The 24,592-nt window shown below is 40.3% G+C and overlaps 1 protein-coding gene across 1 annotated transcript; it reads left to right on the plus strand.

The window, feature by feature from the left end:
• Window positions 1-13,188: 13,188 nt before the first annotated feature.
• On the plus strand, window positions 13,189-21,092 carry chrnb4 (cholinergic receptor, nicotinic, beta 4 (neuronal); the record flags this gene model as incomplete). Its single annotated transcript, XM_079217258.1, is given in 7 exon segments — window positions 13,189-13,243; window positions 13,246-13,320; window positions 16,336-16,481; window positions 17,447-17,491; window positions 17,724-17,833; window positions 18,567-19,620; window positions 20,928-21,092. Coding segments are annotated over 7 exon segments (1,650 nt in total).
• Window positions 21,093-24,592: the final 3,500 nt, after the last annotated feature.

Genomic DNA, 24,592 nt, shown 5'->3' on the forward strand with positions numbered 1-24,592 from the left:
TTAACAGATGGTCACAATCAATGTGCCTGTATCATCTTGTTAACAGTAGGTTAACTGGAAATAAGAAGAATATAAATGTATTGGATCCCCTGCTGTGTGTATGTTCGATCAATATTCAAATCCAAAGTTAAATCATTGGTAGCCTACTTGAGTGAGATCCACATGATTTGTGTAAGTATAATAAGTGTTCGTTCTTCTTTTGTTACTAAAAGTCCATTACTAAACGCATTCAGAATCTGTCATCTGTGCTCTTGTTTTATCTTATTATTGGATATTCTTGTAAAATATGGTTATTATATCTTAATGAGCATATAATTTAATAAATGTTGACCTGAAATGGCTGTTCGGGCCAACTGTTACTTTTGTTGTGAAAATATATCTATTATGCTCTCAGGAATAACATAGTCCTCCTCATGCACTCTGTATCTGTCCCCACAAGAAACCATTAACAGTGTATCAAATCATGCCTGTAGTAGTACCTGGTGCCCACTAGGAGGTAGTGTTGGCTCAAGTTTTACACAATTAGGGTTTGGGTTAAAGTAGGGTTAGCTCATGAAAATATGTTGTTCTTTGAAAGCCATTCTCTTTGGGAATTAGTCTGTTATCAGGATATATTTGGGAGTAGCTCTACTTATGCTATCATAATTCATCATTGGTGCTTTGTGTCTAAGCACCAAAGGAGGGATTGCCCCTGGCAGCACTCTCACATATATATGTGAGTTGACAAATTCTTCAATTCACTGTGTATAATATTGCAACTATGTGCAATAAATTGGCAATCTACCTGAACTCACTGGGTGTGCAGGTAGGTCAGGGACCTAATATACACCAATGGTTCCTCATCAAAGGTCAAGGTTCCAGTCTAGAAAGCACTGTAATTCATTTTTTTTTTGGGGCAGCGGAAGCACATGTGGTGGTGTTAAATCAACAAGGATAAATGTGGCAAACACAAATTGTGTCCACGTTTTTTTTTCTTTTTTATGATGCTTCGGTATAAATGAGTGTGAGTGAGAAATATAGTGGTTGCCTCTTTATGTGCACTTCTGGTCTTGTGTGTCTGTGCAATGAATAATGACATTCCGAAATTAGTGTATTGGCCAGCTTATGATCATAATTATTAATTTAGAGTTGGTCACAAATGTTTGAGTAATTCATAAGGGACATAATTGAATTCCCTGTTGAAATTATAATATTACAGTCGGACAAAAACGAAGATAAGCTGGTTAAATGGGCTCCAGCTATGAGGAAAAGCAATTCACTGTATCAGTCATAGGCAACAAAACACATAAATCACTCATTGTTTACTATCAGTCGTTCACAGCACTTCCATCTTGCCGCCTCAAATCATTAAAATGTTGCTGACCTGTTTTACCCAAATTGACTTTTCAATAGCAAGTTAAATCAATTAGTATATCGTATTTTTCTTGTTGTGTATTTACTCTGCCATGCTTGTTTATTGAAGATACCTTCTTGCGGGACTTGCATCTTCATGTGTCTACTTTTAGGATGCCATGTTATGGAAGATAGCAGTCGTATAACATACTGAAAGCAATTAACCCACTCCACTAAACGTGTTGCATCTTCTCACAATTCACAGCTACTGAGAGGTTGAGTTCATACTCTGAGACGTATTAATTATAGCAGAATATGTCCTCTCAAATATTTTTTTTCATAAATGGAATTCTTGAGATAAATACACTCTGTTCATCTTTGTTTGCATTGAAAAACATTGTTATATTCGATGTTGCATATTGATTGCACCCACAGTATTACTTCCATTTCACTCATGAAGAGGACACGCAAATGAAGGCCGAGGAGACACACTTGAGAAATGGATTGTGGACCTCAGTGCTTAGTTTCATATATTTTAGGCTGAGTGTATACAAAACATTCTTGGCAGAGCATATCTTCAGGGATGTCACAAAGGCCAGTTCCAAAACTGTCAAGGGTCAGAGCACACCAAAACAAATGTCTTTGGTTGAATCCAGATTGTCTTTTCAGACCCGTTTTATGATTGAGCAGCTGACGGGCAGTTTGTCCCAGTGTGCCTGTGTACGCACTAATAAAGAGGCAGATTGCTGTTGTCCTTTGTGATTTATCCTGCTCTTCTGTCCTCCATCTGCACTAGACGAAAACTTAATTAAAGCCTTGCCTTGTCTCCCCATTTCATCACGGACAGCACGAGCAAATCATCTCCCACCATTTACAGCCTTCATTATTTCTTTATGAACACCACTAGAGCTGAGGAAGTGGGTGGCATGAAGGCTCCATATGCCTTCTTTTTCATCTTGATTATAAGATGTAAATATACAACTGCCAGCATGTTATATTTACGTCATGCCTTTGAATAAAGAGGAAAGCAGAAGTGAAATTGAACCATCTGATCCCTCTTGAGCTCAACTCCACTAGAGTGTATTGTGCATTGTGTCGACGAGTTCAGCTCATTAGTCCTTATCGACAGAAAGGGTAAGAGAAGTGTTCAAATACAGCACTTAGGTGCTTAACCAATGTCTTATAGGGATTTGCAGGTGTTTAGATGTTTAACTTTGGATTGCTGAAGCCATTCCTCAACCGCCTCTGCTGATTCACCACATGCAGGGCAGTTTGTCAGAGGAGACTGCACCATTCTCACCAAGAAGGAGCGAAATTCAATTTTCTTCTGGGGTGCAGTATTATAGTACAGTATAGTATAGTACATTCAAATAACTGACAGAGGTTTTATTTATGTCTCACATAGTGCTGGACACAAAGGCTTCATTTAGACTATACGGGACATCATAAAGCCTTTCTGAGAATGATCCCTTCTATTGGCTAATGTACCATAGTATGAGCACTCTGCTTGAAACCAAAAGTTCTAATAGACCCGTTCACAGCTGTACTTAAGTCTGTGCATGGCCCAATACATGTGAGTGATTTGAGTTGCCTTATTTTGCTTTGGCACCCTGTAATGTTCTTGTCTGTCTCAATCAAAATCTTGAATCAATCCAACAGCTGGAATAATATTCATGAAATAATATGAATCATCTGTATGTAAAAATAAAAATAGACTATATCAGGACAGCTGATATAACTTACAACAAAGTCCTATAGCATCAGCTACAGTCTTCTCAGTGTACTCTTTTTATGGCAGAGAGATCGGGCCAGCGAGTAGCACAGCTCTCCAGGTTTATTTCCAATGTCTAATGGGAGGTGTCCCCTTGATACTAACTTGGGAAATTGTCCCCCAGAGGACCATGATCATTTCTTTCTCACTTTAGACCCCACAAGAGCAATGCAGCCATTCCTGGCTAGAAAGTTAAGTGAAATGCAGATTAGACAGCAATCAACCTGTGTAAAGCTAAACTATACAAATAATGTTGGGCAATACTCTCTAGTGCCCAACATTATCTCATGTCCATTATCTCATGTCCTTGTTAACAAGTAGGCAGCTATATATTACTGTGGCTCCAGGATGGAAATAAATAAATAAGTAAATCATAATGTAAAAGATTAAGTGTATTGTTAGGTATACATTGTATTTTAAGTGGTTACACTTTTTACACCAGTGTATTCCAAAGAAAGAAAGACAAATTCAATTGATGAGGTGTATTATAGATTAGGTATACAGTGTATTTTAAGTGGTTACACCAGTGTCTTCCATAACATAATCACATTAAAAAGGCATTTGTTAATTCCATGGGTCTTAGTCGACTTAAGTGTTTCTCCAATGAGCCCACAGAGGGCCATTACTCTCAAATAGTACTGAATAAAGACCAAATGTCACCTTGAACTGCAGTGGAATTGCCAGAAGTGTCTGAACAGTCTTTTCATTTCATCAGTTAAAAAGTTGAAGCCCCAGATGGAGTCAGTTTTGAAGAAGATGTCTGCAGGCGGGAGCCTTATATTCAAAATCATGTTCTATGAAAATATAACAGATGCTTCACACCAATAAGCTGTTGATGATTATCAAGCTTCCAACTTAGTCAGTGTGGAGGCCACACAAGAACAGCGGCAATAAGTGCAGGGAAAACAAGAGAAACAACATCTACAACTTTAATAACGGAACACATTTCATCAATGATGCTGTGTGCTGGTTTTATAGCTTGAGTGCTCATGCCTTCCTGAATGCCAAGCATGAATCCAGATTGAAGCCATTGCACACATTGATATATAGAGCAAAGGTGTGGAAAGAGGCAGGTTAAAGAAGGACTTTATTGTGAAATGGAAATACCACAGCCCGAGAGGACGCAAAGAAAGGATATTTGATGGCAGTCCTTAGATTTTGTAGCGTCATCTATTTTTCAGTTTTACAGGGTAACGGATACATGGACTGTGTTGTGCCAATCTAATTGGATAAGGGTTATCTGTGGAGCATCACTGTTCAGTGGGATCTGTTGTTTCTCATATGGTCTAACTAAGTAAACTGCTGCCTAATCACATTCAAGCCAAAGTCTTATTACTTTCTGGGGCACTGCTGCTCTGGCAAGAGGCAAAATGGGCCGGTGGAAGGGGTCTCGTAAATGAGTACAACGCTGCCAATGTATGCTAATACAGTTTACAGGACCAGTGGGAGAAACCTGCCAGGCTGACAATGGGGGAAGGAGACCTGGCTTAAATCAATTAGCTAAGAGGACAAATATCATCTAAATCATACCCTGCCTGGCCCTGGGCAACGGGCCTGAAACAGAAGGCACATGCAGGCAGAGAGTAGCCTTTACTCACTCAGTCCTGGCAAGAGTTAGGATTGAGGTGTTGACAGTTCAGCATACACTTACTGTATCAACTAGCTTAGGCACAAAAAGTCAAATCGGAGATCAAACTTTGAATAAATAATTTGCTTCATAAATCAAAACACTCCTTAGAGTAAGTGTACAGTTTGTCCAATGAACCTTTTGACATTATGAAACTAAGCCAGAACAAAAGTGTGTGTCTGATTGTCTAATAATTTCTCAATCGTCTTCATTGCAGGGGTCTTTCCAAAACAGAAGATCTGCCAATTCGCCCACTTCCCACAGTGATTGGCCAGGAAGACTGAAAGTACACTAGGCAGGTTTAAATTTCTGAACTATGTCTGTCACTTTTATTGTTTACAACTATTATTGTGGCAATATTCTTTACAAATGTGGGGCAATTTACTATAACAGGTCAGCTTAGTGACTCTGACTAAGCTAACGTTAGCTAACAAACCCAACAAATCCAGGAGAATTGTGGTTGAGGAGCGAGTCAATCTGTACAGTTTCTAAGATTTTGCTCCACCCGTCTGCCTTCCTGTTCTGTGCGGGCGTGTGGAGTACAAGGAGGGGTATCACACAAGGTGGGGGGAGACATATGGTGGCTCTGCTGAGAAGCTGTGTGTGGCAGATAGCAGTTTCCATCAATGATTCTGATCACAGTGGAGACTTGAAGAAGAAGAGGGTCTCAAGGGGAGCAACATGCCATCTGGAATCCTGCGAACTGTGACACATCCAATTTACCTCTACCTGTGGAACAGTCTGCAACCTCCCTGTAGTCCTCGCCAGGGCAACAGCCAGAGAGATTAGATGTAGTCACACCTCACAAGACACACCTTTCCGACGGGTCAAATTTCTCTCTGTAGAGAGCAGATTTTACTTTTGTTGACTTTCTGTATTGTTATCCTATTAGCCTACTGTACCTAACAATATCAACTATCATCAACTACCATGTTCCAAATGAATGCAATTCATTTTAAGATTAGCAGTCCAGACTAAGGTATGCAATGCTGGGATTTGAACATGCATCACGCCAAGTACGTCGCCCTAACCTTCCTCACTGGTTTAATGTTAAGGAAAGGCTCTTTTATTCATACCGTCACATAACTTGATCGTTGTACTGGCGATGAAGTCATCCGTCACATTTTATAGCTGGAAGATTTCTATTTAATTAATCATTTATCTTACTTCCAAACAAATGTCTTCAGATTAGACAAAAAAAGGGAACAGAAGCAATAAAATGCCACATTGAAGAAATTAATCACCCTCATTACATTAGATGTCACAAATGTCTACTTAACACTCAAAGGCATAAGACATGCAGTTTGTTTTCTTGTGACTTCAACAGTATTAATAAGCATAACTCACCCAGAAGGAAAATAAGCCTATTTCACAAAAGCAGAACTATTCTTTAAAAGATCTGAGATGCATTAAATTGTAACGGTTAGAAAGACTAGGACCCAGAAGCACAACTCACGAGACAGAGGTAGCAAACTCAGACTCCTTTACTTTACACAACAACACTAGAGAGCTTGATTCTAAAACACAAGACAATCTGGCAGGGGACAAGTGCAAGTGAGGGGACCTAAGTAGTGAAGACTAATGAGGGAATGTGCTACAGGTGAGACGGGGATGGGCCAGGTGCAAGGAATACGGGCTGACGAGGAGGGAGTGACTGATGAAGGGGGCGTGAAGCAGGATCTGAAATGACAGGACAGTTAGTAAACAGACAGGCAGACAGGATGAAAATAACTAATAGAGAAACGTGTGGCGCTGAACCGTGACATAAATAATTTCAGTAAATAAATAATAGTAAAGTAAATAACAGGTGATATCAGTATTGTAGAACCATTTGCCTATTTAGAAAAAAACACACAGAAGTAACAGAAGTTAAAAAGTATATATAAATATCTGGATCGGGGGGAAACAGCTCGCTAACAAATGTAAAAGCTACAATTCAGCATCTTACAGGAAGTTATGAACAAAAAAACAAAAAAAGTATACTTACAACAAGCATATGGACATCTTCTTTGTCTGAAAATCAAGAAAATTAACTTTTATTACTCTGATCTTTCTTCCTTTTTTTGCAGTGCATGCATCATTTGCACAGACAAGCTGTACTATTTGTTTTGTACACTCCTGTCTTTGACTAAAATTATATTACCTCATAAGTCAAGCTCACAGTATCTGGTGCAAAATGCAAGACAGCCACGGGATGGAAAGCGTATGTGGGGATACCTTCGAGCCGCTTCACCAATAACAAACTGTCCCTTTCGGCCTGAGGGTATTTGCTTACAACTAATTGATGGATGGTTAGATTTCCATGTGGGAAATGCAGCTTCCCATCCAATCTATTTCACTTATTTTGGAGCAACTGCCAGCCACGATGCCTGTGGTTAGTTGATTATCTCTGCCCTGCATCATTAGCAGCCAGTCCAGACAGACATACAGCAATCAGTCCCTTCGCCATCTGAACCCAGCCCCCCAGGATGAGCTCTCTGCGATGATGAGGGTCTCTTGGGCACCATGGAAGACAGACCGGCTTTATCCTGTCTATCATTTTCCCTGGAGAGCTGGTTTGATGGTGACACATACACTGCATTGAATCACAGAGACATAACAATCCTGGCCAAATGTCCAGATGTCATTAACCCAAGATATCAACTGAGCAACGGCTAAAAGGATATAGTTGCGTCATGAAAGCTCCAGTCGCATACAGGTCACTACACTACACGTCAATCATGCAACTCTTCATTCTATGATGAAGTTTCCAGGTGCTCCGTGTCTGGGATGTTTTATGGCAGTCACAATAGATTCACATGGATGCAAGTTAAGAAATTTCCAACTCACATTAAATTCCTACATGAAAGTGCAATTTGTGATAGCAGCCTGGACATTTTTGTTCAAAACTAGACCATCTTTCCACCTATAAGGATTAGGTCATATTATGGAATTAATGGATAGTGAGTTTTCCATCTGGCCCAACAGTGGATTCAATTGTGCGTTCTAAAGATGCATCCTTCCACTGGGACCACCCTAATATTTTATATTACCGATCTCATACTCGTGGTCAGGCCTAGGCGAGTCATTTCCATGCCCACGATAGGCATTGATTGAATCTGCACAGCTCGGAGCCACTCCATCATAATTATCTCCAGCCAGGACCAGTGTCTTCAGTTCTTCCTGTTCAACACAAATATGTTGAGAATATTTCTTCCATGCTGCAATAACATTAATGTCAGGACAATTTTGTTTCTAAAATGAACAGAATAAACAACATGACTGTGTACTTTTGGAGAACTGCGTAATACATTTTTATGACAAAACAAAATTCCCAATAAGCTAAAATATAATTTTTTTGTTAAACTGTGTAAGTCATTTTATTTATCTTGTTAGTTGAGTATTACATCTTTACTGTTCACAGATATTGGTAATGGATTATATATACATAAAGTACCTCTACAATTTGGAGCAAACGGTTTTTATTCATTTTGTAATTTCTTTCGCGTAAATCGGAAAAATCTATATTTTGAATCTGCATCATCGATCAGCATCTCACCAACATATATTACTGCACACTTACTAATTGATTTTGTTTTCGGTTGCCTGTCTATGCCCTAAGTTATATAGAAGCACCATTTATGCTGTGTCTTCCTCTTAACCTGCTTTTGTTTTTACTCACTGATTCGTTTGTCTGTGTCTCTCCCAGCACTGTTACCGACATCGAACCCTCTCTTGTAACCAAAGAAGCAGTATGAAAAGATTTACACATAGACACAGTTTGCTGGCTTTGCTTGAATCGGGCTCTTGTCTTGCAGCTCCTAGGCACCTTTCTAAGCACATTAGGATCTCATTCAGGGCAGAAAGAACTGATTCTCGTCAGCTGTGATTGTGGGGTTGTATGTCACTAAATAGTGCCGATGGAAAGATTCCTCACAGTGACAAATGAGATCCATGACCTGTTTCTTCTTTCTCAATCTTTTTTTAATGATTCCATCTCCAGAGCACTATTTCAAGCTGGAATTTATTTAAATTAAACACCAGCAGAGTATGAGAGCTCTTTATTGCAGTTTCTGGTCTGTCAGCCTCTCAGTTTCTAATCTGCGACGTAGAATTAGATAAACCAGTCTTTCAACATTCAATCCACTTCAGTGACGGCTTTGAAGGCTAAAATGACCAGACAAGGCCCTTGACTGTGGACATTAGGAGAAGGCCACCTCTAAATCAGACTTCTGTTTCAGGATTTGTGGTGTTGTGGCTCAAGACAGGTGAAGTTTAATGCCCCATCCTGAGCTGTAAAGAATGGCACTGCAGAGTACATTCAGTAGGTCCTGCTCCATCGGCAGGTGTCATAGAAGACCATTTATCTTCCTCACTCTTGCTGTTTGACTTATTGTACACTACACTCGGGAGCAGTCTCCCTGCCCTGTCTATCACTGCTGAATACATTAATAAACAGGCTAATCTGTCTTCTCCAGAGACTATTCATTACTGACCACTCAGTCTGACGAAACAGATATGAACTGTTGAGATATACAGTCCCTCTGGCTAATTAATATTTTCGGCGTTCTTTTGCTCTCTCGTCTAATTTCTCTTACTGATGAATGATTATTTTTGAGAAAAGAATGTGCAAAAATGCTCCTCAATAACACTGTCCATCCCCCAGAATGTATTGCAAATGTAGTGTTTTAGCATCTACAAGTTTCATCGCATGTCCTTTTTGAAGTCCCACCACATTGCCTTTAAAAAAACTGCTTATGAAAATTGTTTGCTTGCAGGAATATGAATCAATCAATAATAAGTCATTATTTTTGCGGTCAGTGTAAATGTTTTTCTGCAGACTTTGTGGATGGTGTTTTAGTGGAAGTGGAAGTGCCTAACATTGGATGCCTGCCAGTGGCTAGCAGTTTCAATGACAGGCCTCAAACAATTAGAGAGCGTCCATATAATATCAGCATCGTGGATATATTTTATAATTAATACAACTATGTAATGCACCACATTTGGATCATTGTTGACCACTGTTTGCTTATTTCTGACCAGCTGTGGAAGATGTATTCAGATCCTTTAATTTCAAGTAAAGCTTCACAATGTAAAAAGTAAAGTTTTAGTATCAAACATGTAGTGTTATATTATCACTATACTACTAACTATAATTACTCATCACATATTTTTTTTTAAAGTTTAAATCCAGAGTGTATCAGAATTTGACCTGTCAAAAAGGTAGTGGGGTGTAAAATACAATATGTACTTGTAAAATATGGTGGAGTGCTTTACCTGAAAATTGCACTTACACCATAAGAACAGTTTGAGTGTCTTATGAATTTTGCGACATACATGCCCACACACACATAAAACCAAAAAAGATTGTCACCATAATACTGAAACACATTGAACCTATGAGTTGGGTTGTTCCCCAGCAGGCAATGGATGGTGGGCAATCGATATCTTCATGTGAGGCTGCGACTTGCTGGTACAGGAGCCAAGCACTCCAGGTAATGAACTGCCTGCTTGATATATATCCCTCAGGGTGGGATTGCAGTGGTGCAACATGGTACTGCAACAACAGCTATTATTTGATTAGCCATTGCTCTTCCATCATGCCTCCCTAACATACAGGGACATGTTTTGCGAAAAGACACTAACTAGACAAGCACTAAACACAAACTTATCTAAAAAAGAGCGATAGCCGAACTGTAAGCAAAGGGGCTCTCTTTTCATGGTGATTCGTCTGATGGGACACCGCACCAGGCTACTGGGGAAACTGTTAAATCATCAATGGTTAACCAATGAGCCGTTACATGTTTTATTAAACTCTATTCAAGACTACTGCAATGTAAAGCATGAGGGGTTGTCAGTCTGCCAGATATGTTTGGATCCGCCATGATTTTCATCATGTTTCCTGTTTTTATTGCATCCACCGAGAATCCACACAGACTTCCTGCCAGAGTGAGCAGATGTAGGCAAGATCCTGTGTAAACTGAAAACACCACACATTAGATTATGTCTCAATTATTGCACTATTGTTTTATTCTATATCCATGTTTATGGTTGTGCACCTTTCACCTAGTCAAATTCCTTGTATGTGCAATGTACAAAATATACGATTCTGATTCTGACATCCAGAACAAAATAGTCTCTGCTGACATGTGAGCACACCAGCCCAGACTTCGAGACAACATACCCTTCAGATGATATATGCTGTGGCCCTTGAATTTATTGGCTGCTTGTTATATTGCTGAACATAAAATATATTGCTGAATGTTATTTAACTGGTTTTCTTATTTTAGGTGTGTCAGAAAAGTTTTTTTTTTACCATAATAATGATAGACATTTATTGTGCTCCGCTGACCCTGCAGTAGGTGGTGGAGAGGGTGGTCCGGGTTGTACAATATGGATAACCCGGACCATATCCTCCCCCAGCAGACAATGGCGAAGTACAAGGCGCTGGCCTCAACCGACTGATAGAATATCTCCAGCATCTTGCTGCATACATTGAAGGATCGAAGCTTCCGCAGGAAAAAGAGTCGACTCATCCCCTTCTTATAGACAGCGTTGATGTTGGCCTTCCAGTTCAGTCGGCTGTCTAGATTATGGACCTTAGTGGTTGTCCTTTACACAATTGCTATTGTATTTGTCATGGTTCTATCCTAACAGCTGCAATTACCGGATTTTCAGACATTTAAAAACACTGGTTTGTTCCTGATATTTTTTTTTTTACAAAAAGTAACATTCTTGTAAAATGCTTTTAAAATTAGACCTGCTTTTTCAGCCTCAACCCAGAATATATGAATATGCAAATAGTTACTGGACATAAGGTGTCTCCTAGTCCATTCTCAGTGTATGTGTCGATGCAAAAAGTAGATTTGTTTTTACTTTAATTCCTCTGTTTGACTGAGAACTAATTCAAGTTAACCTTTCTGAATCTACAGTTATCTATTTTAAAAAAAAACTATATTATTTCAATCAAGTTATTAAGAAAACAAAAATCTGAATAGTGCCAACGACCTGTAAGTATTTATCGATCTATCCATTGAGATATTTGGGATGACATCCTATTAGTTAATGAAAGTAATGAAAGTAAGATAGGAAGAAAACATTGAAGATTCTGAAAAGGTTTACATAGACTGAAGAAAGCAAAAACAATAGTTTAGTCTACTCTATCCAATTGTTTCTGTCTGCATCTGGATTAAAAATACAATGTGCATATTAATGAAACATTTGTTTTATGTATAAACAATATGTCTATACGATGTTGGGCAATTGGACAAACTCTGCCGCCCATGGCCCAAACCATGTGAGGCTCAAAACCTAATCAGCCCCCATTGATCTGCTCTCAATAATCCAGAATATAACTCTTTGGAGTTAGAATTTACAACTCCAGGCGAGTCCTTGGGGCTGCTCTTCATGCCGGATACAGTTCCTTTACTGGCCATTATAATGAGGCTTTAAACTGCGTGGCCACTCTAAATCTGCCTGGCTTAAATTGCATTGCTCCTGATCTGACTGGCCCTCACCTCACTAAATCTCACATCCAGGACCAGAGAATAATTTATTGTTCTCTCATGGCCACAATCGCCAAAGCATTGTGAAGTCAGAGCATGGGAAGTCCCAGGATCGTCATCTAATGTTAGTTGATTGAGTGTGAGGGCAAGACATGTCAGATAAATACATATGTATTCAAAATAAAAATAAGTGTATGAAAGGGACACACATTGTACAGTGTATTTTCAGATTAAATCATTAATTGAAAAATGGACATTGGTTCTCATGTATGACAGCATGACAAATCATTTAAACTAATGCCCACTGACATGGGTTTAAATAATTTTGTTACACAAGAGTTTACTCTTTAAACATCTTAAATGTACATATTTAGGTCATGTTAAATATAATTTTGATTAGGTTCTGTTTTTTTCAGTTTTCAATAACAGATTACAATATATTATATTTTCAACTTTCACTCTTTTTTTGTATAGTTTCGAATCTTGTTTTTTCGGGTTCACATCTTTTTTACAGGTTCAAATCTTGTTTTCAAATGAACAAAACTATTGCCATAGATATGGCTCTATAGCTTACACCCCTATAGCTTTGATGCATGTTCTCACCAAATCCAAGCGCAAAAGTTTAGAAATTCATAACTCCCATTTCCCCTTTCAATTAGTGAAATATAGCGTGAACGTTCAGTGAACATGCCACCTAAAAGAGCTGCTGGTGTAAACGTCTCGCCGACCACAGCCCGGGACCGGACCTGCAGGACTGGCTGGGGACGGACAGAGCAGCGCTCCAGGACGAGGCTGCTGCGTGTCAACAGCGCGTAAAGACCCTACAGGAGACTCGGGGAAGTTTATGGGGCGGATTGCTTTCAAGCAAACCCCCAAAGACGGAGCAACAGATATATCGCTATTTGGCGAATTATCACTCTTTTCTCTAGGCATCAGCACCGTGCTGTTGAAGTGTCCAAAGCGTAGATTCCGGCATGTCCGAGAGGAAGAGCGCTCAACACCGCAGCTTTGAGGCATCAACACCGACAACTCCTGCGGATCAGATGGTGCCGAAAAAATGACTCGGACTCTTTGCATCCTCGCTTACTTCCTCTCCTTGGTTCACTGTAAGTTTCACTTTCTTCACGTTTAGTGGCCTAATTAAGGCTGCTCTATTCATTTGCTTTGGCATGTGTGTCGGCTCCACATTTGGATCGGGTGGGGGGTTGAAAGTGCTTCTGTTTTTGAAGTTTCCAGTGAAGTGGTTCCGTGGTGCATTTGCAGATACCTCAAATGCCTTGCTTTATTGTTTTAATCAATACAATGAATTGAAATATACAGGTTCAATTTAATTTAGATTACAAACACATGCATGAACAAATAGCAACATATAACAGTATGATACAGAGCCAGTGTCTCATTAGGGACATTTTGATTAGTCAGACCTGGCCTTGTTGTAAAATGTGGACTGTATTCACCCTCACTGTATTTTAAGATTTTTAGAGCAGGGTCACAACTAATATGCTATACAACAGATACACCCAAGAAGTACACACACTACCGTCCCCTGAACCCATACAAGTATCGGTTTCAGTAACTTCCCGTCCTTTTCTTGACTTCTTTAACATCACTTTTTCCTGTCACCAAAATGGGTTCACTTGGGAAGATCAATACCTGATAATGTGACTGTATTTTTGTATAAATATCAGTGATGACAATTAAGTATGAATCCTCATGTGTGTAGCAGAGCTCTATATGTCTCGTATTTTTCCTTACATATAAAAGGTAGGAGGAAAAAGACGTTGGAAGATGTGCACATTTTATTACTACAGATCATCATATCACTAAGAGATGGAATATAAAGGAGTCGGAGAGAGAGAAAGAAATATATTTTTTTCAACCTTTGCACCATGTTTTGGTCTATTCACACACCTCATTACGCTCTCTGGTCTCTTAACTCTATTACATTTTTGTATTATTTTTATTCAAATATGCTGTGCAGAGTGACCTTATCAACTGCACAACCGCTGACACGCCCGACTTCGCTCTCCATCAACGTAATGTCAACACAATACTTGAGGCGCTGTTCATTTTACACATTAAACCTACACACACACACACACACACACACACACACACACACACACACACACACACACACACACACACACACACACACACACACACACACACACACACACAGCAGTGGCAGTTCACAGCAGGTAATCACAAGTTTGGCTGGTTTGGCAGTGGACCTCATCTCTGGGGAAGGCAGAGCTTGTTTAACTCAGGTCTCTCAGGGCTTTGACAACACACCATCTGTTAAAGGGTGCTGTGAAAGTCTGGCTGCGTTGGATGGGACTGCAGCCAAGGCACAGTCATGGCAGCATGCGCTGACCCGTGGGGCTAGGCTGTATGCATGCCACGCCCTGCAAAGCTCCAGGAGTCTGTGGGCCGATAATGGCGCACACAGCTTGATACTGAGCAAGAAGAGAAGCATTTGAGTTGGAAGTCTAACCTTGTTCTTACTTATAGCATCATCGCAAAGGTTCACAAAAGGCACACGGTTCACAAAAGGCACAAGCTTATTGTTTGCATTAGTTCCGCAGCCATGAACATCACTCTGCTGAATATTGACAACCGTAGCGATTTTTTTTCTCCAGGCACATCAGTAAGAGTCTTGTGTGCTTCACATGCGTTTGAGTGTTTCCCGAGAGTTAGTCGACTCAGCTGCTCCAGACCATGGGGGCATAAATAACCTGCTGGATGTAAAGAAAATGGAGGAGGTAATGCTACATGTATTCACTCTGCTCCAAATGAGACGCACTAATCATCAGTGTCAGTCGGGCTCGTCTTCACCCCTGACATGGGCTTCATTTATCAGGGATGGAGGGAAGGAGGTTGAGTTGAAGTGTTGGTATTCATGGTTTATTCTCACTTTAATGATACATCCAGCGGTTTGGCTCAAGGCAAAAGCAGAATTGTTAACATGGTGGGAAACTATCTGCCCCCATCCCAAATGTAATTACTTATTAGGACATGACTGTAGGGCCTTCATCATACTTCGTTATAAATCGCACAACAAAGCCATCCTTGTATTTCTTAATTGCCAGATGTTTTTTCCCTTAAAACTTTACGTGCAGTTTGTATGAAGCAGCCTGACAAGGATGAGGAACAGTATTTTGCTAAATAGATTTGGTCCCTTTGTTTACGTAGTGTTGGAGAGTTTTAGCACAGATGTATGATAGAGAGGGTATACCTGTCTACATGTAGACCAGTATCCCTATGAATTACACCGTTATTGGACCAGTATCGTTTAGAGTGCTGCAATTTTTTTGGGGTAGTCAGCATTGCAATGGTTCCCCCGACAAAAAAACGAATGGGGTTTTTCCAGCAACCGCCTTTTATGTAAAAGCTTCAAAATTAATGAGAGGAGTATTTACTGATATATTTTATATCGTACACAACATGAAAATCTCGTGAAGCTCGTGTTCACCACAGGCATTTAACCAATATCCCATTAAAAACAAGTATTGACTTAGAGACGAGGGAACCAAACTAATTTGTGGCCAGTGCTCTGTACTTCACCACCTACTGCAGGGACAGCGGAGCACTTTCTCCAACAGATTGATTCAGCTCCGCTGTCACAAGGACCGATACGATACAGGAGAACATTCCTGCCCACTGCTATTAGACTTTATAATAAGTCACCTCTGTTGTATATATTGAGTATTTTTCATTCCGATATTTTTATCTATCTATCTATCTATCTATCTATCTATCTATCTATCTATCTATCTATCTATCTATCTATCTATCTATCTATCTATCTATCTATCTATCTATCTATCTATCTATCTATCTGTCTATCTATCTATTTCTGGATTTTAGAACTCCTTCCAGACCTTACATATTAAAAATAAATTAAATAGTTCAATGTGACAGGTGAATATAGTGGCTTTAATTAAACAACCTATGTGACTATATGAAAACAAGTAGAATGGACTTAAAATTGTCTGAGCATATCTCTCTCTCTCCATGGAACATTTATGCTCTCAAGGTCTTGTCTTGATACTGATATGTTGGATGTGTTCATACTACCTGTGCATAAAAATAATCATTGAACAAAATTGTATCACCAGGTAGCAGCTGTGCCGACTCAGAGGAGCGTCTCATGAACTGGTTGCTGGGAAAGGATCGCTACAATCCTCTCATCCGCCCGGCTGTCAACAGGACTGAGAGAGTCCCAGTAAAGCTGCAAGTGTCTCTGGCTCAGCTCATCAGTGTGGTAAGGCACCGAATACTTCTGCCCACCATGAAGATGTGGATGTGTTTGTCTATGTGGGAGAGAATATGTGCTGTTGTGACAAAGACAAAGAGAATGAAGGAAAAGACAAAGCAAGAGCCACAAAGCTTTGATAAAGCAGTTAGTTCTCAACCAGCTAGTGCAGCGAGGCCACCGCTCTGAATGGATGGATGCAGTAGAGGATAGATGTGGTCAGCTGTGATCTCAGCCTCTGTCATGTCCAGATTGAAACTCAAGCACATTGGATTAAAAGGGGCTATAAAGCTGTTTTAGCCACAGCGATAGAGGTTCTCCTGTGATTTACAGTGGAGGCGTCCTTCCCGCTGCCGACTAAGGCAGCAAGACTCACAGGCTCAGTGGATGAGTTTATATTGTACCCTCGGAATGATTTCCATTTGGGATCACTATATTGAATGTGTATGTCATGGGAGTGTGATGACAATGCCGTCAACAAACGTGTTAACAAGCAATCAGAGAAGACGGGTGGATTTAAATGCAGCTATTTATTTCAGCCTAGATAGTAATTCCTTCTGTGTGCAAAACCTTGTTGTGCCCTTGTTACACCAGCAGAAACTAGAGTCGCCTCTCAGGTCCTCAGCATCTTCAATGGGTTTATTTTACCGTTGCCATTTTTGGCTTTTTGCAACCAGAAGTGATATGAGAGGGTGGAGCTAAGTACAATTGAACGCTAAATAATAAATCTTTAAGCAACCTCCTCCTGATGAGAACTCAACTTTCTGTCAATATAGCACTCACAGAGGAATTTATTGCTTTATTGGAATGCATTTACTCAACAACAGTTGCACAACTGCATAATAGGTGGCAATTCTTCCTCATAATACAGTGTTCAGGGTCAACTAATATGCAGTTATATTTCAATACACAATTTCAATTGTATTTGAGCAGGAAAAGTGAAAATAATTTCTAGTTGTTTTGTACATTTCCAGAATGAAAGAGAACAGATCATGACCACAAATGTCTGGCTCACTCAGGTAAGTGTGCTGAAGCTCACCTGTATTTTGTAGTCATCTCAGTGTATGTTTTGTCCCTCTGAACTTGAATTAAACCATATTTATTCTTCCTCTCTCAGTGTGGAAAAAACTGCTTCTGTAATTTTGCTCCAGACATATTTAACTGATAACGAAGCATGTAATTAGAAATGAGCTGGCATTGAGAAAGTGTTTGGAAATCGGAATTGACAGCCAGGGCGCTCTGTCTCTGCAGCACTGGGTGGATTACAGGTTATCATGGGACCCTGCAAAGTACGAAGGTATCAACAAGCTGCGCATTCCCTCCAGACACATCTGGCTCCCAGATATTGTCCTGTACAACAAGTAAGCGTCACTGGAATGTCATAGTGTTACACAGTGTGTCAAAGAGATTGTACATTCGTATGTGCAATGTTTTAAAGTAGATGATAATTACATAGAAGGTTCTAAAAACAAAAGCTTCCTCCAAGAACAAAATTGACTGGCAACAAAAACTGAGGGCGCATGCGGAGGCAGTACAAAGGAAATAAAGGACAAATTCCAAATTCTAAACTGAAGACAAACTCCAAGGGGAACAAACACAGACAACATCACAACTGAAAGAAGAAAAGCTAACAGACTAAATACACACGGGACTAATCAAACTGTAAAATACAGGTGAGATAGACAACAGGTGGGAAACAGACAAAGGCAGGAAGTAAAATACATTACACATAAGGATAGGGCAAAATAAAACATGAAACAAACTACAACCAAATCCCAGGACCATGACGCTATTCTTTTGAATGGGAATGGGAAACTCTATCTGACAGTTAGACTTCTGAGATTTAAGGTGGTTTCTGTTCACCATCAATATCTTTCCCAAAATAATTCTCTGGAGCCTCTGCAGTGTTTATATATGATTGAAGGTTTTAATCTTTCCCCAGCGGATTTTAATTTTGATATTGATTTGCAATAGGGAATAACCAATACAACATCTTCAATATGTATAGCTTTCCTGTTATCTTCACTTCACATGGATTCTTGATAACACAGATTCTCTAAAGTTCTCTCTCTATCTCTCTCCCTCTTCTCACAGTGCTGATGGTACCTATGAGGTAACCGTCTTCACCAATGCCATTGTCCTTTTCAATGGCAGCATCAACTGGCTTCCTCCAGCCATCTACAAAAGTGCCTGTAAGATTGAGGTCAAGCATTTCCCCTTCGACCAGCAGAACTGCACCCTCAAGTTCCGCTCTTGGACGTATGACCACACGGAGATCGACCTGATCTTAAAGTCTGAGGTGGCAAGTATGGATGATTTTACTCCCAGCGGGGAGTGGGATATCCTGGCGCTGCCAGGCAGACGGACTGTCAGCCCCCTGGATCCCACCTATGTGGACCTCACGTATGACTTTATCATCAAAAGGAAGCCTCTTTTCTACACCATAAACCTCATCATTCCCTGTGTTTTGATCACCTCTCTGGCCATTCTGGTCTTCTACTTACCGTCAGACTGCGGGGAGAAGATGACCCTCTGCATCTCCGTGCTCTTGGCTCTCACTGTGTTCTTGCTTTTAATCTCAAAGATTGTTCCTCCCACCTCACTGGATGTGCCCCTGATCGGCAAGTACCTGATGTTCACCATGGTGCTCGTGACCTTCTCCATCATCACCAGTGTGTGTGTGCTCAACGTTCACCACCGCTCTCCGAGCACCCACACCATGCCTTCCTGGGTCAAGCTGATATTTCTTGTCAAACTGCCTGCCTTACTCTTCATGAGACGCCCTCAGAATAACTCTGCTAGCCAGAGACTTCGCAGACAGCGGTGTTTTAGGGCGAGGAGATCCATTTTGGGCTTGGGTTACCCAGTCGCATCCAAAACAGATTTTACGTCGTCTTCTGCCCTGCTGTCTTCTGCCAATTCTGCCTTCTCAACCCCAGGACACAAAAATGTCGCTCCTCTGCTGGGCTACAGTCACTCCAACAGGAAGGGGGACTTGCGCTCCACTGATTACATTTCCAGTGGTTTCACCTCCACCTATGACCTCCAGCAGAAAAGCAACTCAGATTGGGCTGCCGATGTCCAGGAGGCCGTGAACGGGGTGCGCTTTGTGGCTGAGCACATGATGGGAGATGATGATGACCAGAGGGTATGTATCCACATTTCAACCAAATGTTTCATTACGTTTATACAGTGCTATAGCCACATTTTTGCTAAATGTGTTGTGCTACTAAATAGTTTCACAACTGATATTTAATAATTCAAGAAAGATGGAAGTTTTGTCTAAGGAATAATACATTTATATTTTTAGGGTCAAATAATAAATACATTTTGATTTGATTTGTGATTCTTTTTTAAATGTATCACAAAACAAAAACATTTACATTGGACCATTGTCTATGCTATTCTACTCATCTCATAATGAGCAGATTGTATATTGAATGAGTACTGTTAAACATACACATTCCCTCTTAGTCGTTCGCCAGTGCCCTCCCAACCCCTCAATCAATTTTCTTTTCGAAGAGTTAGAAAAGGGTGAGGTTATCAGACCTCTGTAGCCTGATCCGCATCTTTAGAGGCTAGATGTTGCTATAGTACACCTATTCACACACAATCTATTTCTGTGGAGAAAGGCTATTATGCTAGCTTAGCATAGACACCCAAGCAAGTTTGCAAAAAGTGCAGGTATTTGCACAATTTCAACACTGTCAGTTGCCTCCTCTTCCTTCTATCCTGATCCCAATAAACTGGATCAAAGGTGTTTGCATTGGCGTGATAATATTTACTGTACATTCTGTTACCACCGAGGCGCAGTAAGAACTATACACTACCCTTAAGTAAGGGCTGTGACCGAGCAAATTAAAGGCAGCCTTTTGGTAATCAATCTCGTTCTCTGATAAATCAGTGAAATAAGGAGGAACCATAATGTGTTGAAAGGGTCAATAGCTATTTCCGTGTCGGTCTTAGCAATATGGAAACGTCTGTATTTTAACTAAAATATGTCAGCCATCAGCACCCTAAAAAAATAGATGACCTTTTACACTATATTAGTGATGAATTGATTGAACACATACGGCAGTATATTGATATTATCATTAAGTCTATCACAGAACACTTTATGTTCCAATTCAACCCAATTCAATGGCCAACAAAGACCACGAGACATATTGATTTGATGTATGTAAAATGTGTGAAGGTTGACAGTTTGTTTGGATGCAAGGATTCAGAAAGGGAACCACTCTCACACTTTATTTATTCATTCATTACACTCTCTGCCCCCAAGTGGCAGCTCAGAGGCATGGTAGCGTCGGCAGACGACACACCGGTAGAGGATTACATACTCATTTCACTGTTTTGCAATACTGATGGTTCATTTTCACAAAAGCCTGTGTTAAGTTTGTTGTGGCAAAAACATGAGCCTTGAGTAAGTTTGATTTGATTTCTGTATATTTGCAGGTGATAGACGACTGGAAGTATGTGGCCATGGTGGTGGATCGGATGTTCCTGTGGATCTTTATAATAGTGTGTGTGGTGGGCACGCTGAGCTTATTTCTCCAGCCTGTCCTCCAGCCTCAGATTGTTCCCAACCAGCAGCCCAACTCAGAGACTCCTCGTATATGATGAGTTACGAAGAAAACACAGCGATTTCTTGTTTTCTGTTAGCAAATCGAGCGGTGCATCTGCAGGCCTGCAGTAGTTGCAAAAATGTTGAGAGTTTCCTTAAAACCGGTAGTACCGTATTAGTGGGGCCGAAAAGCAGTGACAGCATCGTCGTCTATGCCAAACCCCACCAATAAAGCATCTGAGAGGACCAGACAAAAAAGTACTTGCAACCACTTATTGTGTATATCAGTGGAACAGACAGGATCGTTGTGCGAGTTAAGACGTAGATCGAATGTCTACTAATAATCAAAATCACATGGTCCACAGCAATACAACCATCGACAGTACTAACATTTTTGAGGAAAGGGTACATCTGCAATGAAAGTAATGAGGCATCATTGCGCTGAGGTCCTTTCCGTTCATGTATACAAAGGACAGCTGCAGAACTGAACTGAATAGAGCTTTCACTGCACTTACGTATGCTGAACTTTTGCAGAAATATAGCCAATATGTCTGAGTTATGAGGAACCTGTGTCTGCTGTAAGATGTTGTTTGACGCCTTATTTGTGTAAGTTCCATTACCATGTCATCGAAATGTGATGTGTGATTAAAGAATGAATAATGTCCTCTTTCATTTTGATCAAATGTATGAAATCCCCAATAAGGTCTTCAAATTGTTAGGATAAGTGCTTCATTAATCTGTGTTGCCGGTGATAAAGTTTGTCTTCAGAGCCAATACGTTCGCTTAAAATGTGCCAATTACAACATTTCATCACAAAGATAAGACAATTGCAATGTGAGAGTGTGTGACCCGGCAAAAAATAATGATGATACAACAAAACTGTCGGAGATGTGGCTGATCTGGACTACATGTCTTGAGCCGCAGTGCTTTTAGAGGCCAGAGCCCTGCCAAATATCCTTCAGCCAGACACTTCTAAAAGAATGTGTACAATGGTTTGAACAAAGTGCATGTCCATTTATTTGTGTCTTTACATAAGAGTTGATCTCTGTTAATTGCTTATTTGCACAGACCGGCAAATGCAGGCACACATATCCGTCCGAGCTTCACAAAACACACAAGCACGTGCAGAACTAAACCAACACTCCATATGTTCTGCTCAATAAACTGTGCCGAGTGGGCTGGTTAGGTTCTGCAGGCTGTTGGTTCTTTTGTGAGACATTCACTGAAATCAAGAGACAGCGATCTGCGTAATGTTTTGCCTTAATCTCTGTTTGCAGTTTTCGAAACCGTTCTCATTCAGAACAGTTTCTTGACATTAGTGAAGAGAGACGCTGCGGTGCCGCAACATATGCATCAACGAGTCATCTGTTTTAATCCAAACAAAGCTAGGGGAGTCGTCATTCAGCACTCGATGGAAGGTCCCATAAATCACGTCAGCAGCCTTTTGTCATTAGTCTCCAATAAGATATGCATGGAAGCATTGTCCTTGAGAATTGCCCAGCCACATAAGGAAGCATTAATTAGTTTCCAACAAAGATCTACCATAATATAGTTCCCAAAAATGTGAGAGTTTCCGATCCCAAGTTTTTTTATATACAGGATAGCCTTTGTGGCATGGGATGTATAGCTAAATGAACCTCAGCCTAATGTAAACAACCTAAGTTTCATTGTGCGGCTGTCCGGAAGAATGAAGGTCAAATGAATATGTATTGCTACCTCTATGTGATGTAATATCCCATAGGGGTGATTCTCTTTTCACTTGTCCCACTCAAAGGAGTTGAAAGTGCAGGGTCAGACACCAAACAGCGACTCTGGTGCTGAAAGTGATTTATTTATTGTGTGAGGGCACTTCAGCAGGGTGGGTGTTTGCTGAAAGGCACTTGGACCTCCCCTTCATCCAGCTGAAGGACAGGACTGTCAAACCACTGGAACAGTCTGCTGACTAAAGGAAAGAAAAGTCCTTCTCTGAACAGACAATAAAGAAAGAACAATAGAAGGGGGCTTACCAGCAGACATTTTTATAAAAGAATAAACACACACACACAGGATGTTGTCTGAACCAAAATCAATTTAAAATCATTCAGTCAATCAAGATAAATTATGTCATGCTGAAGGCCACACAAACCCCAACCAAGTAGCACACATGCTGTGGCTATTGATCTTGTTTGAGGTATTGAAGGTGATTTAATAAGATGTCTGCTATGGGAGGAACTATGTGTGAATTCAACCTGGGTCCGTCTGAGTAATATTTATTAATAGTTTGACAGCTCAGCTGATCTCCTTCTTATAGACTGATTGATTATATCTGATTGACAGCCCACACACTTTCATCATTCAAATGCTGCTAAATCATGATTGGCAAACGTAACATCCCTTTTTTTTCAACAGAGCCTCGCCCACTTCAGGTCCGTGAGATTACATAAATACAAACGTAAAGGTAAACCGAAATATGAAATACAATAAATATTGAAATCTCTTATGTAAAATAATCACAATCTTTACTAACTTTGGCAGAAAAAAACATGTTCATGTTAGGATCTCTTCTTGGTTAGAACCTGATGGAGAAAATGTGATGTTAGGATTTGTATACAATGACTTTATTGTCTCTTACAACCTCCTTACAAAAAGTGCGTACATGTTTTTCCAATTCCAAGAATTAAAGAAAAACTGTACAGACACATTGAGTTCTGGGAAACTGAAGCAACGAGTCAAAATCCACCAGAGGGATGATGTGTCGCCTGTTGTGAACACGAGGTGAACAAATGTGCACCCCTGACCAGTTTTATCCTTGTTTTGTCAGATTAGGTCGCTATAGGTTGCACTTTTTTTTTGCAGTGCAGTGTGCCTCCTATCAGTGACCGTGTACTCCGGGTTGCTCTGCCTCCCTCTCTCTGCTCTCTCTGTAACTGCGGACGCGCTTTCACTCTTCTCCTCCTGTCAGCTCCCCAGTGCGCTGCTGCTGCCGCTGACCCTGGATACAACTCAGATTTGTCATTTCAAACAGGATGAAAGCCAATTTTTGCTTCATTGTGCTTGTCCTTGTGTTTCTTCTTCGACGTGAGTAATGAGCTACTATTAACACGTCATACTTGTTGCTGTACATACATGTGTTTAACAATAATTGCCACAATTAATGATGGAGGCTACCAGTATAGAATTATCAATTGAAAATAGGTACTGAAATAACCTCATGTGTGAAATATGCTCACGTTCAAATCTATATAAGACAAACATTCTGGCAAGTGATGAATGAAACATTTGGGCTGTTGTTAATTCAGAGATGCATGCATTTGTATTGGTGCAAATAATTATTCTTCACACTGAAGAAAACATCAAAATAAATCAGACCAACACAGCATGATTGAAGGTAACGCTCTGAGATTACAAATACAATGTTTATTATTCAATCAGTGTCCTGAAATAGGTTAATATGAAGGCATACGTTGCTCCCCTGGTTTGACCATTAACAAACAATTATCTTGGCTCTAAGTCCCCTTGTAACAAAGCCGTATAGACTACTGTATAAGCTACTAAACCACATTGCAGTGACATATCT

The sequence above is a fragment of the Taurulus bubalis genome (assembly GCF_910589615.1).
Source record: "Taurulus bubalis genome assembly, chromosome: 4".
Taxonomy (NCBI): Eukaryota; Metazoa; Chordata; class Actinopteri; order Perciformes; family Cottidae; genus Taurulus; species Taurulus bubalis.